Source organism: Apostichopus japonicus, chromosome 6 (assembly GCF_037975245.1).
Source record: "Apostichopus japonicus isolate 1M-3 chromosome 6, ASM3797524v1, whole genome shotgun sequence".
Classification (NCBI taxonomy): Eukaryota; Metazoa; Echinodermata; class Holothuroidea; order Aspidochirotida; family Stichopodidae; genus Apostichopus; species Apostichopus japonicus.
The window spans coordinates 12,946,133-12,965,204 of record NC_092566.1 but is presented as its reverse complement, the minus strand read 5'-3'; the positions used below and the strand labels follow the sequence as shown (position 1 = coordinate 12,965,204).

At 36.2% G+C, this 19,072-nt stretch overlaps 1 protein-coding gene across 3 annotated transcripts; it reads right to left on the bottom strand.

Moving 5' to 3' along the window:
• Positions 1-814: 814 nt before the first annotated feature.
• LOC139969024 (sushi, von Willebrand factor type A, EGF and pentraxin domain-containing protein 1-like) lies at positions 815-18,234 on the bottom strand. 3 transcript variants are annotated; one of them, XM_071973720.1, is made up of 13 exons: positions 17,961-18,234; positions 15,343-15,463; positions 14,387-14,502; positions 13,743-13,925; positions 11,210-11,351; positions 10,248-10,363; positions 9,604-9,786; positions 6,304-6,486; positions 4,867-5,043; positions 4,200-4,445; positions 3,488-3,742; positions 2,969-3,148; positions 815-2,050 (listed from the first exon to the last, which is right to left on the bottom strand). In XM_071973720.1, exons 1-13 carry the CDS (start codon positions 18,013-18,015, stop codon positions 1,929-1,931), a joined length of 2,079 nt encoding a protein of 692 aa, XP_071829821.1. In that variant the 5' UTR covers positions 18,016-18,234; the 3' UTR covers positions 815-1,928. The 3 variants fall into 3 exon arrangements, with proteins under 3 accessions (XP_071829821.1, XP_071829822.1, XP_071829823.1); XM_071973721.1 differs by lacking the exons at positions 10,248-10,363; positions 11,210-11,351; XM_071973722.1 differs by lacking the exons at positions 11,210-11,351; positions 13,743-13,925; positions 14,387-14,502 and having other exon boundaries at positions 17,961-18,233.
• Between the last annotated feature and the right edge of the window lie 838 nt (positions 18,235-19,072).

Here is a 19,072-nt window from a genome sequence, read left to right as displayed (position 1 = left end):
GGTGCCCATATAACATAGCATTTCTTAATTCATCATTAGTCAGTCATTCATCAGTCAACGTTGTTATTTCTATTTTTGCATTCTGTTTACAAGAGTTTACGAGGACAAAGTTAGACAAGGTGAATAATGTTTGGAACCATATATATATATATATATATATATATATATATATATATATATATATATATATATATATATATATATATATCATGCATCTAATTCACAATAGTTTGTAAACTTTAAACAAGGTTTTCTTCAACAAACGATACCATTAAATAAATATATAAATAAGGAAATAAACTTGACAAAATTTAAGAAGTTTCACCTTTAATGAAAGCGTAACAAACAGTTTAAGGGGTTTACAATTCAAAGCAATCAAATTGAAAACATGGAAAAAGTAATAGATTTCAAAGATCAAAATAGATACGACTGTTTGAAACTATATAGCCTGTCGTTTGGTTTCCATCCAACCTACCCTTAAATAGAGGAAATGAAGATTGACCAAGTGTGGTAGGGTATAGGCCTACCTTCAATGAATGTGTGGTAGGGTACTAGGCCTACTCTCAAAGAATGTGTGGTAGGTTTATAGGCCTATCCTCAATAAAAATGCTAAAGATTGTTTACCATACTTCCTGAAATGGTTCGAAATGTGTTCGTTATTATAACGATAGGATTAGGGCATATTTAATGATGTTAACAAAACTTTTAGTTGAAAAACGGTTTCTATATATATATATATATATATATATATATATATATATATATATATATATATATATATACATATATATATATATAAACACACTATAAGGCAATCGATGGGACTGCAGATCTTAACTTTATGGTTCGCCACCTCAAATTAACTCAACCTTTGCGCCCTTCCCTCACCATTGAACCCTCTATCGCCGCCCCTGATCACTAGATCACTATAGATACACAACAAGTAGCTTAGTAACAATGGTTGCACCATCTATAAAGAAACTCGCACAAAATTAGATAAATCTGCTGGATATATGAATTCTAGATGTATTATTTTATATCCCGATAACTCCCCCCCCCCTCCCTTTGCTTTTGTTTTATTTGGCAAGAATATGTGAGAGCGATCACATGGTTCCTGAGGAAACACTTCACGAATGTCCTCTGCCGCAATGTGAATTTGGCAGAATAAACAGACACAATTGGAGGATGTACGGTACTGTGAGAAGTTGACCTTCTGTCAAATTATAGGGCTCTGTTAAGAAAGTGTTATACATATGGTGAACGATATCTGTAGCCCTGATTTGCTTCAGTTGTGACAGTTGGATACATTCCCAGTGTAATGCTATATAAGACTATTCTTGGATTTCTTGTTTCATAACAAGAACCTCAGAACATGACCCAACGTTGGATTTCCAATTTCTTAGGACAGAATATGTTTGCAGTATATTATTCGTAAGATCTTACTTACATAAAAATAAACCACGTTTTGAATTTTCGAATCTATGCTATACTACTGTATACTGTACTATATACGAGAGTACGAGACCAACGGAGGTCAAAGTTGGCCGAATTTCTGACATTTTTTTATATTCCATGGAAGTCTTAATTGAGTAACACCCGCGGTGGTTTTCTTAACATTTTTAGTACGTCGACAGTTGCTTTCAGTGGGGTTCGCCAACAGTTAGGTTTTTGGATGTAATGCTGAGAGTTCACTAGAAAACTGTTATGTCAAATATTTACTTTACTCGAGCAAGATGTGCTCGTAATAACCCAGTTAATGTTTGTTGGTGACTTGTCCCCGTAATAATATACATTCGAACTCAATTCATAGGATTAAATGCATATATAAGGCAGTTTAAAAATTTAGACTAAACGACTCTTAATGTTAATCTCAGTGGCCTAGACAATTCATGTCTATAGGCTGATGCCAGATGTAATTTGACGAATATCTAAGTCACGTAAACAAAATCAGCAAGGATAGTAATTGTTTGATATTCATCTGGCATATCTGTTCCGACTGGTTCTGGCAAGGCTCCTTCCATCACATTGAGAAATGCCCCACTGACGTCATCTACAAGGCAGAAAAATACATCAATAGATAATAGTGAATAAACAGAGCTTTGCAATAACACAAAATGTAATCAATTGTTGCAGGATATTTTGAATCTTCCTGTGATTACGTATGTGAAAGCATTTTAAAAATGTAAGAAGAAACGCCTATCCTTCCTACGTATAAGAAGGGATGTTGTCCTTGAATTGACCCGCATGTCAAGATTTTTGGACATAACTATAAGTATTTTTTCTCAATAATTTTGGAGCAATTTACTACAAAGATTTAATAGGTCCGCCTTTTGTCAGATCAATGAAAAGTGATTTAGAACACTTTTGATTCCTTTAGTATCAGGCAACACATGTAAACGAGCAGTACGGTAAGTACCATGTCGCATGTACACAGGATTTAACTGGTTAATTAACTACTAAAACTCTATGAGCATGTATTGTGGGTGTGTGATTACGTTCGTCGAACATTCAAATGGCTTCATGTAACCTGTTTACAAGGGCGTAGGAACCGGGGGGCGCCAGCCCACCAGTGAAAAATATGGGGGCGGAAGTATCGTTCCGCCCCCCGCTCCGCAAGTCAGAAAACCCCCTTTTCATTTCCAAATGAGAAAAAAATCTCATTTGAAGCACCAAATTGCATCTAAGTCCAGGTGAAAATGCAAAATTCTTACAAAATGGAGTGGGTGTTGAAGTGTTCTATATTGCACCAAATTGCATCTGAGGCCACCTGGAAATGCAAAAAAAAATCCAACGGGGAGGGGGACACCCCCTCCCCTTAGACCCCTCCCCCAGGCCGGCCATCAGTCTTCAGCCCCCCCCCCCCCACTCAAAAGTACCTTCCTACGCCACTGCCTGTTTATGGTATTTGTAATTTAAATTGTTTAACTTAAATATGTTACAGGCATTTGAATTGTATCTTTAATCTTACTGATGCATATTGCAGGAATTCCACTCCATCCGTCTTGGGTGCATGTTCGCGTTGGACTTCCAACAAGGACCTTCCCTCCCATGCAACTGAAGTCACACCACGAACCGGTCTGATATGGTGGCATACGTGAGCAGGTCCTTTTCAGGGAATCATGCTCTTCAAGGGCTTTACAAGATGTGGCTGCCAAAAGTATTTAAAAAAAAAAGCTTTCGTAAATGAGTCAAATGAGGAGACGAAAAGGAGGGAATAAAATTAAAGAAGAAAGAACTATTTATAATAACCTAATTCAAAACAGTTCCAGCAATTTAAGCTGTCCAAGGTAAGCGATGACATAATGCTCCGATGTAACTGTTTTAAACCATTAAAACTATATTCCTCCACAATGGTAATTACTTTCTGTTAAAGGACGTGATGCAGTAGGCCTATGTATCTGTTTACAACGTTCGTAGTACGATACACGCTCATATTAAAAGTAATGACCAAATATCGATACACACAGACACAAAACAGCTGTTTTACCTCTAACGACAATATGAAATATGCATTTGGCATAATTTCCTGTAGCATCACTTGCACTGTACTGTATCAGATGTACTCCTGGAGGGAAGGTGGAACCAGAGGCCAGACCAAGTATCCTTGTAACGTTGATGGGATTCGGTGACGAATTATCCGTGGCCATAGGTGTAGTGTAATGAACTACTGCCACAGGTGAATCAGTGGACGGGTAGCGAAATATGGGGGCCGGACAGTATTGGAAACGAGGAGGTTGGTTGTCTTTTAAAATAGCAGAAAGAGAAACCAAATCAAGACTTTGTTGGGGTTTCCGAGGTTTATGAAATAATAAGCTACTCATTGCCTGATTTTATTCCATATACCTATACCTCTATACGTCCTCTCAAGTTCAGATTAAACAAGGTTAAATTCAAACAGTCCACTCGAAAACAGTTGCTGATTTCATTTTCAGATGGTAATTTTCTACGTTGGTGCACTTTCTACGCTAACTTTTTACCTAAAGAAATTGTGGTGAATGATGGGTCATGCACCCAATGTCGTAATTCATTAGGTGGATACTATTTTTCTGTGTATTGATGCAATTTCTGGCAGAAAGGCAAACAATACTATGCATAACAGTATGGTCTCGGCATAAATGATTAACCCACCTATCTGGCTGAGATAATAGGGCGTAAAAGGAAATATACAAACACAGATGCACCCACACGTATATACACACCTGTGACATGCACGTAAAACCTACACTTGGCTGTATTGCCTGCTGCATCTTCAGCTGTATACTCCACTAGATTCGACCCGATGTGAAACCTAGATCCGGGTACTTGGCCGGTAGTAAGCCGCAAAACTTCTCCAGTTTTGTCCATAACAAACGGTGATGGGTAGTCAACTCTTGACGACGATGCGCCGTAGTCAGTATTTACTCGGAAGTTCAGTGGACATCGATGAATAGTAGGTGGTTGACGATCTTTGAAACAAAATGTTCAAGGTTAGAATTCTTTAATGATTCTTTTCTGTAGACCGAGAGAAGCTGAACTAGCAAACCCAAGTGCGATACCTGACTGTGTAGTCTTTTCTACAGAATGTTGGTATAGTCCAAATTGTGTAGAAATTCGATTTAAGCGTTATTGATTAATTTCTCAATTGTTTTATTGCACAAAGTCTTAATGATTAAGGAACATACCAGTGCGTTTCCTTTAGCTGATTTTTATGTTGTGTCTGACAAATTCCATTTCTGATTCTAAAATGACATTGTTGTGCCAGCATGCCGACATATGACCGTTGCAAATAGTTCGTCGCGTATTTGCGTCTGTGCGTGATAGTAAAACTCGCAACTTAAAAACAACGGAAAATAGAAAACTCGACATTTTGTTCGATAAAAGTCAAACCTTCACATATTGTGGGTGTTCCTGTCCAATTTCGTGCAACACACTTTCGCAAATCACTTCCGCTCCTTTGGTATCCGGCTACGCATGTAAACAAGCAGTACGTTCCCTGTCGCAAGTAAGTGCTGCTGCACCTCATTATGCTGTTTCTTGGCGGGTGGAGACTCGGACATATAACAACTGAAAATCAATAAAGAACGACTGGATCTGATGATATAAATATGACAAAGTATTGGTAGATTACTGAAGAAAATAACGAGATGTACAAGTACGTTGCATGCGTAAGGATAGCAGTGCGTCCACAAAGGCAACATCACTCTGGACAAGTACGGTGCTTTACAAGCACTTATAACCCCAGACAAACGAAAAAAGCATTGAGGTTTTTAAGTTTTTGTTGTTTTAATTTTTTTTTTTTTAAATTTTAGATATCAAATATAACTGAAGTTTCCCCTCTTGAGGGAATGCGAGATTTCCCGCTTATGTACTCTTGCGCTTAAATAACCTCTGATCTCCACTGAACATGTGCATGCATTCTGTACGAATTATGAGGATTGTTTACTCTATGAGACATCCTCATAGGCTCATACTGAATGAGAACCACCCAAGTTACCATCTTGAGATATACGAACAAGGTTTTCACATGTTGACCTATGAGGTCTTCATATGACCTTTGATATTCACTATATAACACCGAACTTCATATAACCAATGTAAGGCATCCGCGGCTAGACCCAGGCCAAACTGAGAATCCACCAAGGTCCCTTCGTGTTTATATTTTGACCTCTTCTAACCTACTAATGACCTTTGACCTTCAATAAAAACAATACGCTACGTCGATATAATATGAGACATTCAAGTTTTACACGAGGTTTACATATCAGTTTCAACTCTGATCTTTGACCTCGACTACAAACAGCAGGCTTCATTGACTCAATATGGGTCTTTTACATACAAAGTAAGACATATATTCAATTTTCTTCTCTTGACGATGAAAATACGATTCCACAACATTTTTGCATTCCATATTCTACAGAAGTAATGTTGCCTAAAAATACATGTCTCAGCTCCTGTTGAACATTCCGGGCACAACTGTACAAAGGTTGTACGCAATATCTGTGCATTGTGGGAAAGCGTAATGTTCCTGTATAGGCTAAAGTGATATTAATTAAGAGTGCTCGAAATGATCTTCTGACCTTAAATTACCTTCAATAACAACAACCATTAACTATAGTTCGTACTCTGTATTGGTTTACTAGACGATGATTACTGAGACTTGTATTTGGTAGTCGGATATCAAAAAACTGTAATGTGGTACTAGGAACCTTAAGTACTTGAAAGTATTTGGGACTCAGACAAAATGACTCACTGACACCACGGGTAAACTGAAATCTGTATTTAAGGAACAGAACATCAATGTTAATTTCTCATTTTGGTGCTTACTTCGACAGATAGGAAACGTCGCAGGAGACCAGCTGGCGTTTACCGAACAGGTTGTAGACGCTTCTCCGCCGACTAATTCATATCCATATGGACAGTCAAAATCACATCTTGATGAAATGATGTTACCGTTCGTACAGCGAACATTTAACCGACCAATTCGTGGAAGAGGAAGACACGCCATTACTAAAATCAAACAACAATTGTGTTAATTACTTTAATTAATCCTACATCAACAAAGGACCTACCATTAAAGTCCAAACATTAAAGCTATGATATTTCAAGTGGAAATCATCAACTTCATGTGTAAAAACGAGAAAATCAGAAAACTATTCTACCTTGCTCATAAAGTCTCGTAGTTTTGCAAACAATTTTTGTCTTTCTGGCTTTTGCAGTTAGGTCAGCTGAACGGGCCAACCTCTAGCGAGACATACCACATGAAGACTGATGGCCGGCCTGGGGGAGGGGTCTAAGGATTTTGGATTTTGGATTTTTTTTTGCATTTGCAGGTGGCCTCAGATGCAATCTTGTGCAATATAGCACACTTCAACCCACCCACTCCATTTTGTATATAATTTTGTTCCAATTTGGTGCTCCAAATGAGATTTTTTTTTCTCATTCGGAAATGAGTAGGAAAAATGAAGGACTAAATCTCGTTGATGCCTAGTTTGGCGGATGGGAAAAACCTTCTGATATCAGCCTGAGATCACACCGTGATATAAACCTAAGCAGGCTATCCAATATCAAAAATATCAATTTATTTCCGACCCGTTTCGTCTGCTAATTATTAATTTTAATTGTTACTCAAAATTGATAAAACCATAAGACTGTCTAGTATTAGAGGAATGTTAATTTCAGCCACAAATATGAAGTTTCATGAATTAAGCTTACTTTTGTGTGTAATAATTAAAGTGAAATAATTGTTTGTTTAATGAAGAGATCTCATAATTTTGTCATAAATTTGTCATAAATTTTTCTCTGACTTCTCAACGACTACCGTAGAGTCTAATGTCTTCAAACAGAAATAATATATTTTTATACTAATAACTGTTTTTTTTTTTTAAAGAAGGGACATAAAATATTACAACATTTTTCAGCAATGTAAATTAAACATCGTAGTATCGTAAATCTGTTACAGATTTCAAATTTAGGAATCCATCTCTGACTTCTCAACGACCACCGAAGAGTCTAATGTCCTTCAAATGGAACGAAAAACAAAAAGAATATATTTGTTTATACTATAATAATTGTTTGTGTTTAAGAAGGGATCTAAAATCTGACTAGAATTATATCAGGGATGTATGTTGAACATTTTATAATGTCCTTCAATGGAAAGAAAAACAGAAAAAAAATATTTGTTTTACTTATAATTCGCTTTTCTTTCATGAAGGGTCACCAAAAATACGACAAGTATTTTATTAGGGATGTATTTTGAACATCGCTGTATCCAAAATTTGTATTTTTAGAGAGATTTTAAAGTTTTCAATGTTGACTCAAATTGACTAATACCACAAGGTTAATGGTCTTAAAAAAATGTTCCATTTGAGGCACAAATATAAAGTTTCATTAATCCGTCCAACATTCAAATATGACTTTCTGGCATTTTCACCTGACTTCAATACCCTTTTAAAGTGATAAAAAATTTATAAGAACTAATAGTACATCCCGACGTTCATATATGTAGTCTCAACGACTACCGTAGAATCTAATGTCCTTCAAATGGGAAGAAAAACAGAAAGAATATTCGTTTATACTAATAACTGCTTTTTTCTTTCAAGAAGGGACCTAAAATATGACAAGAATTTTATGAGGGATGTATTTTAAACATCACTGTATCTCAAAGTTGTATTATTAGAGAGATTTTAAAAGTTTTCAATTTTGACTCAAACATGAATAAAACGACAAGATCTAAGGTGTAATGGGAGGGGGTGTCCCCCTCCCCTTTGGAAAATTTTGCATTTCCAGGTGGCCTCAGATGCAATTTGGTGCAATATAGCACATTTCAATACCTACTCCATTTTGTAAACTTAATTTTGTATTTTCACATGGCCTTAGATGCAATTTGGTGGTCCGCCCCTCTCCACACTTTTCACTGGGGGGGGGGGGGCTGGCGCCCCCAGCCCCCCGGTTCCTACGCCCTTGAGGATAGCAGTGCGTGCACAAAGGCAACATCACTCTGGACAAGTACGGTGCTTTACAAGTACTTATAACCCCAGACAAACGAAAAAAAGCATTGAGGTTTTTAAGTTTTTGTTGTTTTAAATTCTTTTTTTTTTTACTTTAGATATCAGATATAATTGAACTTACCCCTCTTGAGGGAATGCGAGATTTCCCGCTTATGTACTGTTGCGCTTAAATAACCTCTGATCTCCACTGAACATGTGCATGCATTCTTTACGAATTATGAGGATTGTTTACTCTATGAGACATCCTCATAGGCTCATACTGAATGAGAACCACCCAAGTTACCATCTTGAGATATACGAACAAGGTTTTCACATGTTGACCTATGAGGTCTTCATATGACCTTTGATATTCACTATATAACACCGAACTTCATATAACCAATGTAAGGCATCCGCGGCTACACCCCGGCCAAACTGAGAATCCACCAAGGTCCCTTCGTGTTTATATTTTGACCTCTTCTAACCTACTAATGACCTTTGACCTTCAATAAAAACAATACGCTACGTCGATATAATATGAGACATTCAAGTTTTACACGAGGTTTACATATCAGTTTCAACTCTGATCTTTGACCTCGACTACAAACAGCAGGCTTCATTGACTCAATATGGGTCTTTTACATACAAAGTAAAACATATATTCAATTTTCTTCTCTTGACGATGAAAATACGATTCCACAACATTTTTGCATTCCATATTCTACAGAAGTAAATGTTGCCTAAAAATACATGCCTCAGCTCCTGTTGAACATTCCGGGCACAACTGTACAAAGGTTGTACGCAATACATGTGCATTGTGGGAAAGCGTAATGTTCCTGTATAGGCTAAAGTGATATTAATTAAGAGTGCTCGAAATGATCTTCTGACCTTAAATTACCTTCAATAACAACAACCATTAACCATTATAGTTCGTACTCTGTATTGGTTTACTAGACGATGATTACTGAGACTTGTATTTGGTAGTCGGATATCAAAAAACTGTAATGTGGTACTAGGAACCTTAAGTACTTGAAAGTATTTGGGACTCAGACAAAAGGACTCACTGACACCACGGGTAAACTGAAATCTGTATTTTAGGAACAGAACATCAATGTAAATTTCTCATTTTGGTGCTTACTTCGACAGACAGGAAACGTCGCAGGAGACCAGGTGGCGTTTACCGAACAGGTTGTAGACGCTTCTCCGCCGACTAATTCATATCCATATGGACAGTCAAAATCACATCTTGATGAAATGATGTTACCGTTCGTACAGCGAACATTTAACCGACCAATTCGTGGAAGAGGAAGACACGCCGTTACTAAAATAAAAAAAAATTGTGTTAATTACTTTAATTCATTTTAATTAGTTAATTAATCCTACATCAACAAAGGACCTACCATAAAAGTCCAAACATGAAAGCTATGATTTTTCAAGTGGAAATCTTCAACTTTATGTGTAAAAACGAGAAAATCAGAAAACTATTCTACCTTGCTCATAAAGTCTCGTAGTTTTGCAAACAATTTTTGTCTTTCTGGCATTTGCAGTTAGGTCAGCTGAACGGGCCAATCTCTAGCAAGACAAACTACACGAGGCATGGGGTGAGCTCTTCAAGATACTGCCTTAGTTTTACTATAGGCTTTGATTAACTTCCTGCTTCTGCTTCTGACAGTTATCGAAAATATGACGAGGAACTGTAGAACTTTAAAAAGAGGTATTTATTACACGTATGCATATAGTAAGCTACACATCTCTAATAAGTACACTGTGCCTTGGACGTACCTTCCACGGTAAAAGTCACCTCACAAGTGGAATTCGACCCATCAAAACCCGCTGCAAAATAGATTATTAAGTGTTCTCCTGCTTCAAATAGTGATCCGGAAGGCAAACCATATCTCCTGAAACAAGTAAACAGTGAAGTCGCCATCTTTATGTCTTCCCAATATCAACTTTTACGCATATATCACTAATAAAATGAACAATCAACTTAACTAGAAATTACATGAAATAACTGGTAAATTTAAGTGAATTTAGACTATACTTTAATAATTGCAATACTCTGACAAAATGGCTGCCTTCTAGTACGACTCAAACGGAGCAAGATTAACCTTAGATATAGGGTACAGGGGGTGGAGGGCCAGATATCCATCTGATAGACCAAGCTTTAGATGGATTTTAGATTTGCTACTAATCTATGATACCCGATGTGTGAGGCCTTTCGGCTAATCATTAGTGATGTTACACTATCGTACATTAAATATTAGTACACTGAGTAAACACTGAGTAAGTCCCTCGCAGGCGCTACCTGAGGCAAAATTGTATGTATCTTCAAAATATTTCTTCATATTTAAAAACTTTCCAATTCATGCAATCTGAAATAAATTTCGAGGAAACGTTCCACCTTTTTACGCATATTTTCCCACAATGTTGTTTTGTGATTTGATAAATATTTTGATTGCATTGTTAGTAATGATTTCGATCTGATCTCTGAATGTGGTATTGATCAAGGCTTAGCTCTTTATCCAAGTATATTATATACCTAACCCAGCCCCCACCACACCACTCCACACCACTCTACACCACTCCACACCACTCCACTCCACACCACTCAACACCACTCAACACCACGCAGCACCATTCCACACCACACCACACCACTCAACACCACACCACATCACTCCACACCACTCCACACTACTCCAGACCACTCCACACCACTTCTTAACGATGATACACAACCTTACCGCACAGCACTGACGAGATTGGGGCGAACTGAAGGAGCACTCCACCAAACCCTCTTAAATCTTGAAGTTGATTGGATTGTCCATGGCTCGGGACAATGACCAAACAAAGAAGGGAAATCCTCCAAGGTCTCTTCGTGTTTATCTTTAAATGAAATAATTGTTTGTTTAATGAAGAGATCTCATAATTTTGTCATAAATTTGTCATAAATTTTTCTCTGACTTCTCAACGACTACCGTAGAGTCTAATGTCTTCAAACAGAAATAATATATTTTTATACTAATAACTGTTTTTTTTTTTAAAGAAGGGACATAAAATATTACAACATTTTTCAGCAATGTAAATTAAACATCGTAGTATCGTAAATCTGTTACAGATTTCAAATTTAGGAATCCATCTCTGACTTCTCAACGACCACCGAAGAGTCTAATGTCCTTCAAATGGAACGAAAAACAAAAAGAATATATTTGTTTATACTATAATAATTGTTTGTGTTTAAGAAGGGATCTAAAATCTGACTAGAATTATATCAGGGATGTAAGTTGAACATTTTATAATGTCCTTCAATGGAAAGAAAAACAGAAAAAAAATATTTGTTTTACTTATAATTCGCTTTTCTTTCATGAAGGGTCACCAAAAATACGACAAGTATTTTATTAGGGATGTATTTTGAACATCGCTGTATCCAAAATTTGTATTTTTAGAGAGATTTTAAAGTTCTCAATGTTGACTCAAATTGACTAATACCACAAGGTTAATGGTCTTAAAAAAAATGTTCCATTTGAGGCACAAATATAAAGTTTCATTAATCCGTCCAACATTCAAATATGACTTTCTGGCATTTTCACCTGACTTCAATACCCTTTTAAAGTGATAAAAAATTTATAAGAACTAATAGTACATCCCGACGTTTATATATGTAGTCTCAACGACTACCGTAGAATCTAATGTCCTTCAAATGGGAAGAAAAACAGAAAGAATATTCGTTTATACTAATAACTGCTTTTTTCTTTCAAGAAGGGACCTAAAATATGACAAGAATTTTATGAGGGATGTATTTTAAACATCACTGTATCTCAAAGTTGTATTATTAGAGAGATTTTAAAAGTTTTCAATTTTGACTCAAACATGAATAAAACGACAAGATCTAAGGTGTAATGGGAGGGGGTGTCCCCCTCCCCTTTGGAAAATTTTGCATTTCCAGGTGGCCTCAGATGCAATTTGGTGCAATATAGCACATTTCAATACCTACTCCATTTTGTAAACTTAATTTTGTATTTTCAGCTGGCCTTAGATGCAATTTGGTGGTCCGCCCCCCTCCACATTTTTCACTGGGGGGGGGGGCTGGCGCCCCCAGCCCCCCGGTTCCTACGCCCTTGAGGATAGCAGTGCGTCTACAAAGGCAACATCACTCTGGACAAGTACGGTGCTTTACAAGTACTTATAACCCCAGACAAACGAAAAAAAGCATTGAGGTTTTTAAGTTTTTGTTGTTTTAAATTTTTTTTTTTTTACTTTAGATATCAGATATAATTGAACTTACCCCTCTTGAGGGAATGCGAGATTTCCCGCTTATGTACTGTTGCGCTTAAATAACCTCTGATCTCCACTGAACATGTGCATGCATTCTGTACGAATTATGAGGATTGTTTACTCTATGAGACATCCTCATAGGCTCATACTGAATGAAAACTACCCAAGTTACCATCTTGAGATATACGAACAAGGTTTTCACATGTTGACCTATCAGGTCTTCATATGACCTTTGATATTCACTATATAACACCGAACTTCATATAACCAATGTAAGGCATCCGCGGCTACACCCCGGCCAAACTGAGAATCCACCAAGGTCCCTTCGTGTTTATATTTTGACCTCTTCTAACCTACTAATGACCTTTGACCTTCAATAAAAACAATACGCTACGTCGATATAATATGAGACATTCAAGTTTTACACGAGGTTTACATATCAGTTTCAACTCTGATCTTTGACCTCGACTACAAACAGCAGGCTTCATTGACTCAATATGGGTCTTTTACATACAAAGTAAGACATATATTCAATTTTCTTCTCTTGACGATGAAAATACGATTCCACAACATTTTTGCATTCCATATTCTACAGAAGTAATGTTGCCTAAAAATACATGCCTCAGCTCCTGTTGAACATTTCGGGCACAACTGTACAAAGGTTGTACGCAATATCTGTGCATTGTGGGAAAGCGTAATGTTCCTGTATAGGCTAAAGTGATATTAATTAAGAGTGCTCGAAATGATCTTCTGACCTTAAATTACCTTCAATAACAACAACCATTAACTATAGTTCGTACTCTGTATTGGTTTACTAGACGATGATTACTGAGACTTGTATTTGGTAGTCGGATATCAAAAAACTGTAATGTGGTACTAGGAACCTTAAGTACTTGAAAGTATTTGGGACTCAGACAAAAGGACTCACTGACACCACGGGTAAACTGAAATCTGTATTTTAGGAACAGAACATCAATGTTAATTTCTCATTTTGGTGCTTACTTCGACAGATAGGAAACGTCGCAGGAGACCAGGTGGCGTTTACCGAACAGGTTGTAGACGCTTCTCCGCCGACTAATTCATATCCATATGGACAGTCAAAATCACATCTTGATGAAATGATGTTACCGTTCGTACAGCGAACATTTAACCGACCAATTCGTGGAAGAGGAAGACACGCCGTTACTAAAATTAAACAACAATTGTGTTAATTACTTTAATTCATTTAATTAGTTAATTAATCCTACATCAACAAAGGACCTACCATAAAAGTCCAAACATGAAAGCTATGATTTTTCAAGTGGAAATCTTCAACTTTATGTGTAAAAACGAGAAAATCAGAAAACTATTCTACCTTGCTCATAAAGTCTCGTAGTTTTGCAAACAATATTTGTCTTTCTGGCATTTGCAGTTAGGTCAGCTGAACGGGCCAATCTCTAGCAAGACAAACTACACGAGGCATGGGGTGAGCTCTTCAAGATACTGCCTTAGTTTTACTATAGGCTTTGATTAACTTCCTGCTTCTGCTTCTGACAGTTATCGAAAATATGACGAGGAACTGTAGAACTTTAAAAAGAGGTATTTATTACACGTATGCATATAGTAAGCTACACATCTCTAATAAGTACACTGTGCCTTGGACGTACCTTCCACGGTAAAAGTCACCTCACAAGTGGAATTCGACCCATCAAAACCCGCTGCAAAATAGATTATTAAGTGTTCTCCTGCTTCAAATAGTGATCCGGAAGGCAAACCATATCGCCTGAAACAAGTAAACAGTGAAGTCGCCATCTTTATGTCTTCCCAATATCAACTTTTACGCATATATCACTAATAAAATGAACAATCAACTTAACTAGAAATTACATGAAATAACTGGTAAATTTAAGTGATATTAGACTATACTTTAATAATTGCAATACTCTGACAAAATGGCTGCCTTCTAGTACGACTCAAACGGAGCAAGATTAACCTTAGATATTGGGTACAGGGGGTGGAGGGCCAGATATCCATCTGATAGACCAAGCTTTAGATGGATTTTAGATTTGCTACTAATCTATGATACCCGATGTGTGAGGCCTTTCGGCTAATCATTAGTGATGTTACACTATCGTACATTAAATACTAGTACACTGAGTAAGTCCCTCGCAGGCGCTACCTGAGGCAAAATTGTATGTATCTTCAAAATATTTCTTCATATTTAAAAACTTTCCAATTCATGCAATCTGAAATAAATTTCGAGGAAACGTTCCACCTTTTTACGCATATTTTCCCACAATGTTGTTTTGTGATTTGATAAATATTTTGATTGCATTGTTAGTAATGATTTCGATCTGATCTCTGAATGTGGTATTGATCAAGGCTTAGCTCTTTATCCAAGTATATTATATACCTAACCCAGCCCCCACCACACCACTCCACACCACTCTACACCACTCCACACCACTCCACTCCACATCACTCAACACCCCTCAACACCACGCAGCACCATTCCACACCACACCACTCCACTCCACACCACACCAATCAACACCACACCACACCACTCCACACTACTCCACACCACTCCACACCACTTCTTAACGATGATACACAACCTTACCGCACAGCACTGACGAGATAGGGGCGAACTGAAGGAGCACTCCACCAAACCCTCTTAAATCTTGAAGTTGATTGGATTGTCCATGGCTCGGGACAATGACCAAACAAAGAAGGGGAGCATTCTGAGAAAGATCCAAAATGAAACATAGACATTAATGTAACAGTGTTATAGCAAACATAGACATTAATGTAACAGTGTTATAGCAAACCTATTTGACATCATCATACACAGAATCCCAAATCCCATTGGATGATATCTTTAAACTTAAAGTGATATGGGTCGTAGGTATTATGGAAAAGAGATAATAATGAGGCATTAAACTGCAACTCACCAAATTTTAGACGGCCTCTTGACAATTCACCACATATAAGTCCAAACATATATATAATGAAAACGCAATATGCAAATAATAAAAAAATATATGAAGGTCGCGATTTTCCAGTAAAGCAAAAATAAGGGCAAGTGTAAGTTCCAAGGAAAAAAACGTATTTTGAGTATGATATCAAACAAAGACAAGATGATGTTAAATAAAACTCTATATCTCGCTGAGCCACGTGGAAAACTGGTCATCAATTCCCTTTTCCCCGATATACTAAAACAAAAGGCAGGGTCTTTTATGTCTCAGAGGGGTACACCAAAAGAACTAAAAATGTGAGGGCGCGCTATCAAAATAGCTAAATCCATCGTGATAGTATTGCCTCACTACAATATAATCTCCCTCCCTATGTATGGAAAGCCATTTTAACATTTAATCGGGAATTTAAGATATCTTAAATTGTTTCTTATTTTAGATATCTAAAATTCTATTCTAGATATCTAATATTAAATTCGAGATATCTTTAATTTAATTCGAGATATCTTTAATTTTATTTCAGATATCTGAAATTGAATTCGAGATATCTAAAATAGATTTCGAGATATCTGAAAATCTAATCCAGATATCTGAAATAAAATTCGAGATATCCGAAATTGAATTAGAGATATCTTAAATTCTATTTCAGATATCTGAAATTGAATTCAAGATATCTGATTTGAATTCGAGATATCTGAAATTGAATTCGAGATTTGTGAAATTGAATTCAAGATATCTGCAATTCTAATTCGAGATATCTAATATTAAATTCGAGATATCTTTAATTTAATTCGAGATATCTTTAATTTTATTTCAGATATCTAAAATTGAATTCGAGATATCTAAAATAGATTTCGAGATATCTGAAATTCTAATCCAGATATCTGAAATAAAATTCGAGATATCCGAAATTGAATTAGAGATATCTGAAATTCTATTTCAGATATCTGAAATTGAATTCAAGATATCTGAATTGAATTCGAGATATCTGAAATTGAATTCGAGATTTGTGAAATTGAATTCAAGATATCTGCAATTCTAATTCGAGATATCTGAAATTGAATTCGAGATATCTGCAATTGAATTCCAGATATCTGAAATGCATATGCAGAAAATCCCGATTAAATGTTAAAATGGCACGATGGAAAGCCATTTTAACATTTAGTCGGGAATTTCAGATATCTGAATTGAACTCGAGATATCTGTAATTGAATTCGAGATATCTGAAATTCTATTTCAGATATCTAAAATTGAATTCGAGAAATCTGCAATCGAATTCGAGATATCTGCAATTCTATTTCAGATATCTGCAATTCTATTTCAGATATCTGAAATTGAATTCGAGATATCTGAAATTCTATTTCAGATATCTGAAATTCTATTTCAGATATCTGAAATAGAATTTCAGATATCTGAAATTCTCTGGTATTTCGAGATATCTGAAATTGATTTAAAGATATCTGCAATTATTTGTAGATATCTTAAATAAATTTGAGATATCTGTAATTTAATTTGAGATATCTGAAATTATTTCGAGATATCTGAAATCCCTTGGTAAATGTTAAAACGGCTTTCCATACGCGCGTATGGAAAGCCATTTTAACATTTAATCGGGAGTTTTAGATATCTTAAATTGTTTCTTATTTTAGATGTCTAAAATTCTATTTCAGATATCTAAAATTCTATTTCGGATATCTAAACTTCTATTTCAGATATCTAAAAATTCTATCTCGGATATCTAAACTTCTATTTCAGATAACTGAAATCAAATTCGAGATATCTAAAATTTAATACGAGATATCTGAAATTTTTTATTTCAGATATCTGAAATTGAATTCGAGATATCTAAAATAGATTAGAATAGAAAGAGACATTATGAATTTGACATACAATAAATAAAACAAATCCGAACAACGTCATCATATTTAACTTTCCTATGATTTGCTTACAATGACCATCATGGAGCAGTTATATGGCTAAGGTTCCTGCCTATTTTATAAAGCATTATTACTTGCTGGAATCGACTACAGCCCTCACTCTCTCTGGGAGGCTCAGCTTTCAGTTGTGTATCTGGCAGTGTTGTTATATACGATTTAAACTGAGTTAATTCTCAGCCATTTCTTTATTACAAAATGCATAGATATATCCGCAATACAGATAGCGAGGGGAACAGTCTTTGTTAATATTTTCTTTATATCAAGACTCTTGGTCGAATCTTCTAAAATGATGATGGAAAGACGGTGTGCTGTTGGCACTGTTAACTCACCTGACAACGCAATCACGCTGACGAATAAAATCCATGAAAATAAGAACGGTCTCATTTTGTCGTAGGTAGGTATCTGAGTAGGTAGGTATCTGACTTCTTGTTATCGGTAAAGCACGCCTATGTATATCTAAGGTCTTGTCCAGCCAAGGTAGCAATGACTGTTACCTTCAATGTTACAATATGTTATCTCTTCTTATAAGTTTCACTTAAAGAGAGAGCATGAATTGCAATCTGTCGCTTTCTTAGAAACCAACCGTTGTTTTGTGATAGCACTCCGAATGGATGACCTTACATGCATGACATGGGACAAGTATATGTTATTTTAACATATAGGCTACAAGCTACGGTAGCTTTGAATTGGGGTCAATTTAGGACATGGGATTTCCCTCAACCATTACTCCATATACTCCAAGTGAATATGTTGTATCGCATCACACACAGGAAGTAATGGGTAAAAGAATGTTCTACGACTATTCTTTATTTTCGAATGAGTGAGAGGGGAATGGACGTCTGCTTTTAAGACGGTCTGGTTGGGCACTTTGCATTTACCGAGCTGACCATGGATTTCCCAGAGAGTCTGGCCAAGAGTTGCAATTTGGGGTTATTTATTTACTGTAAATATTGAGGATTCATAAACGCTCTCTCACTTTAAAAACAACTCAATAGATCGTTGTAACCACTGGCTGTGATGTAAAGTCCCCGAGCGAGTTGTAATCCGGTTATGTTTTCATGATCTGCTTGTTGTTAGTCACAGGGGCTTACTTAGGCGACAGTGATCAAACGTGACGTCTGTTACATATTTTATAATTCAACTACACTTTGGATAATACTTGAATGTTTTCATAACCTTTACTAGCTCTCGCCGACAGATGTTGAATCAAACTGTTAGCTGTAAATCAAAGAATGTTCTAGAGGAAAATTCTGTCTACGAATAATAAACTAATTATTTTATCATTTTAAATACTCCAGTTAAAATACTAATTTATTTACCTAGGCATATATAGCCTTCATTGTAAAATGGTTAGAACTGTTACTCAAACACCTTCAATATCATCATCTTAAATATGCTACGACAGTTGTCTCTGTTAAAACGGTTTCTAAGGCCAACGAAC

Excerpts from the sequence above, each read along its gene's own strand:
- LOC139969024 (XM_071973720.1), bottom strand. The coding sequence starts at position 18,015 with ATGAGACCGTTCTTATTTTCATGGATTTTATTCGTCAGCGTGATTGCG. Across the intron at positions 15,464-17,960 it reads CAGCGTGATTGCGTTGTCAG|AATGCTCCCCTTCTTTGTTT; the intron begins GTGAGTTAACAG and ends GATCTTTCTCAG. Across the intron at positions 10,364-11,209 it reads AATCTCGTCAGTGCTGTGCG|GAGATATGGTTTGCCTTCCG; the intron begins GTAAGGTTGTGT and ends TACTTGTTTCAG.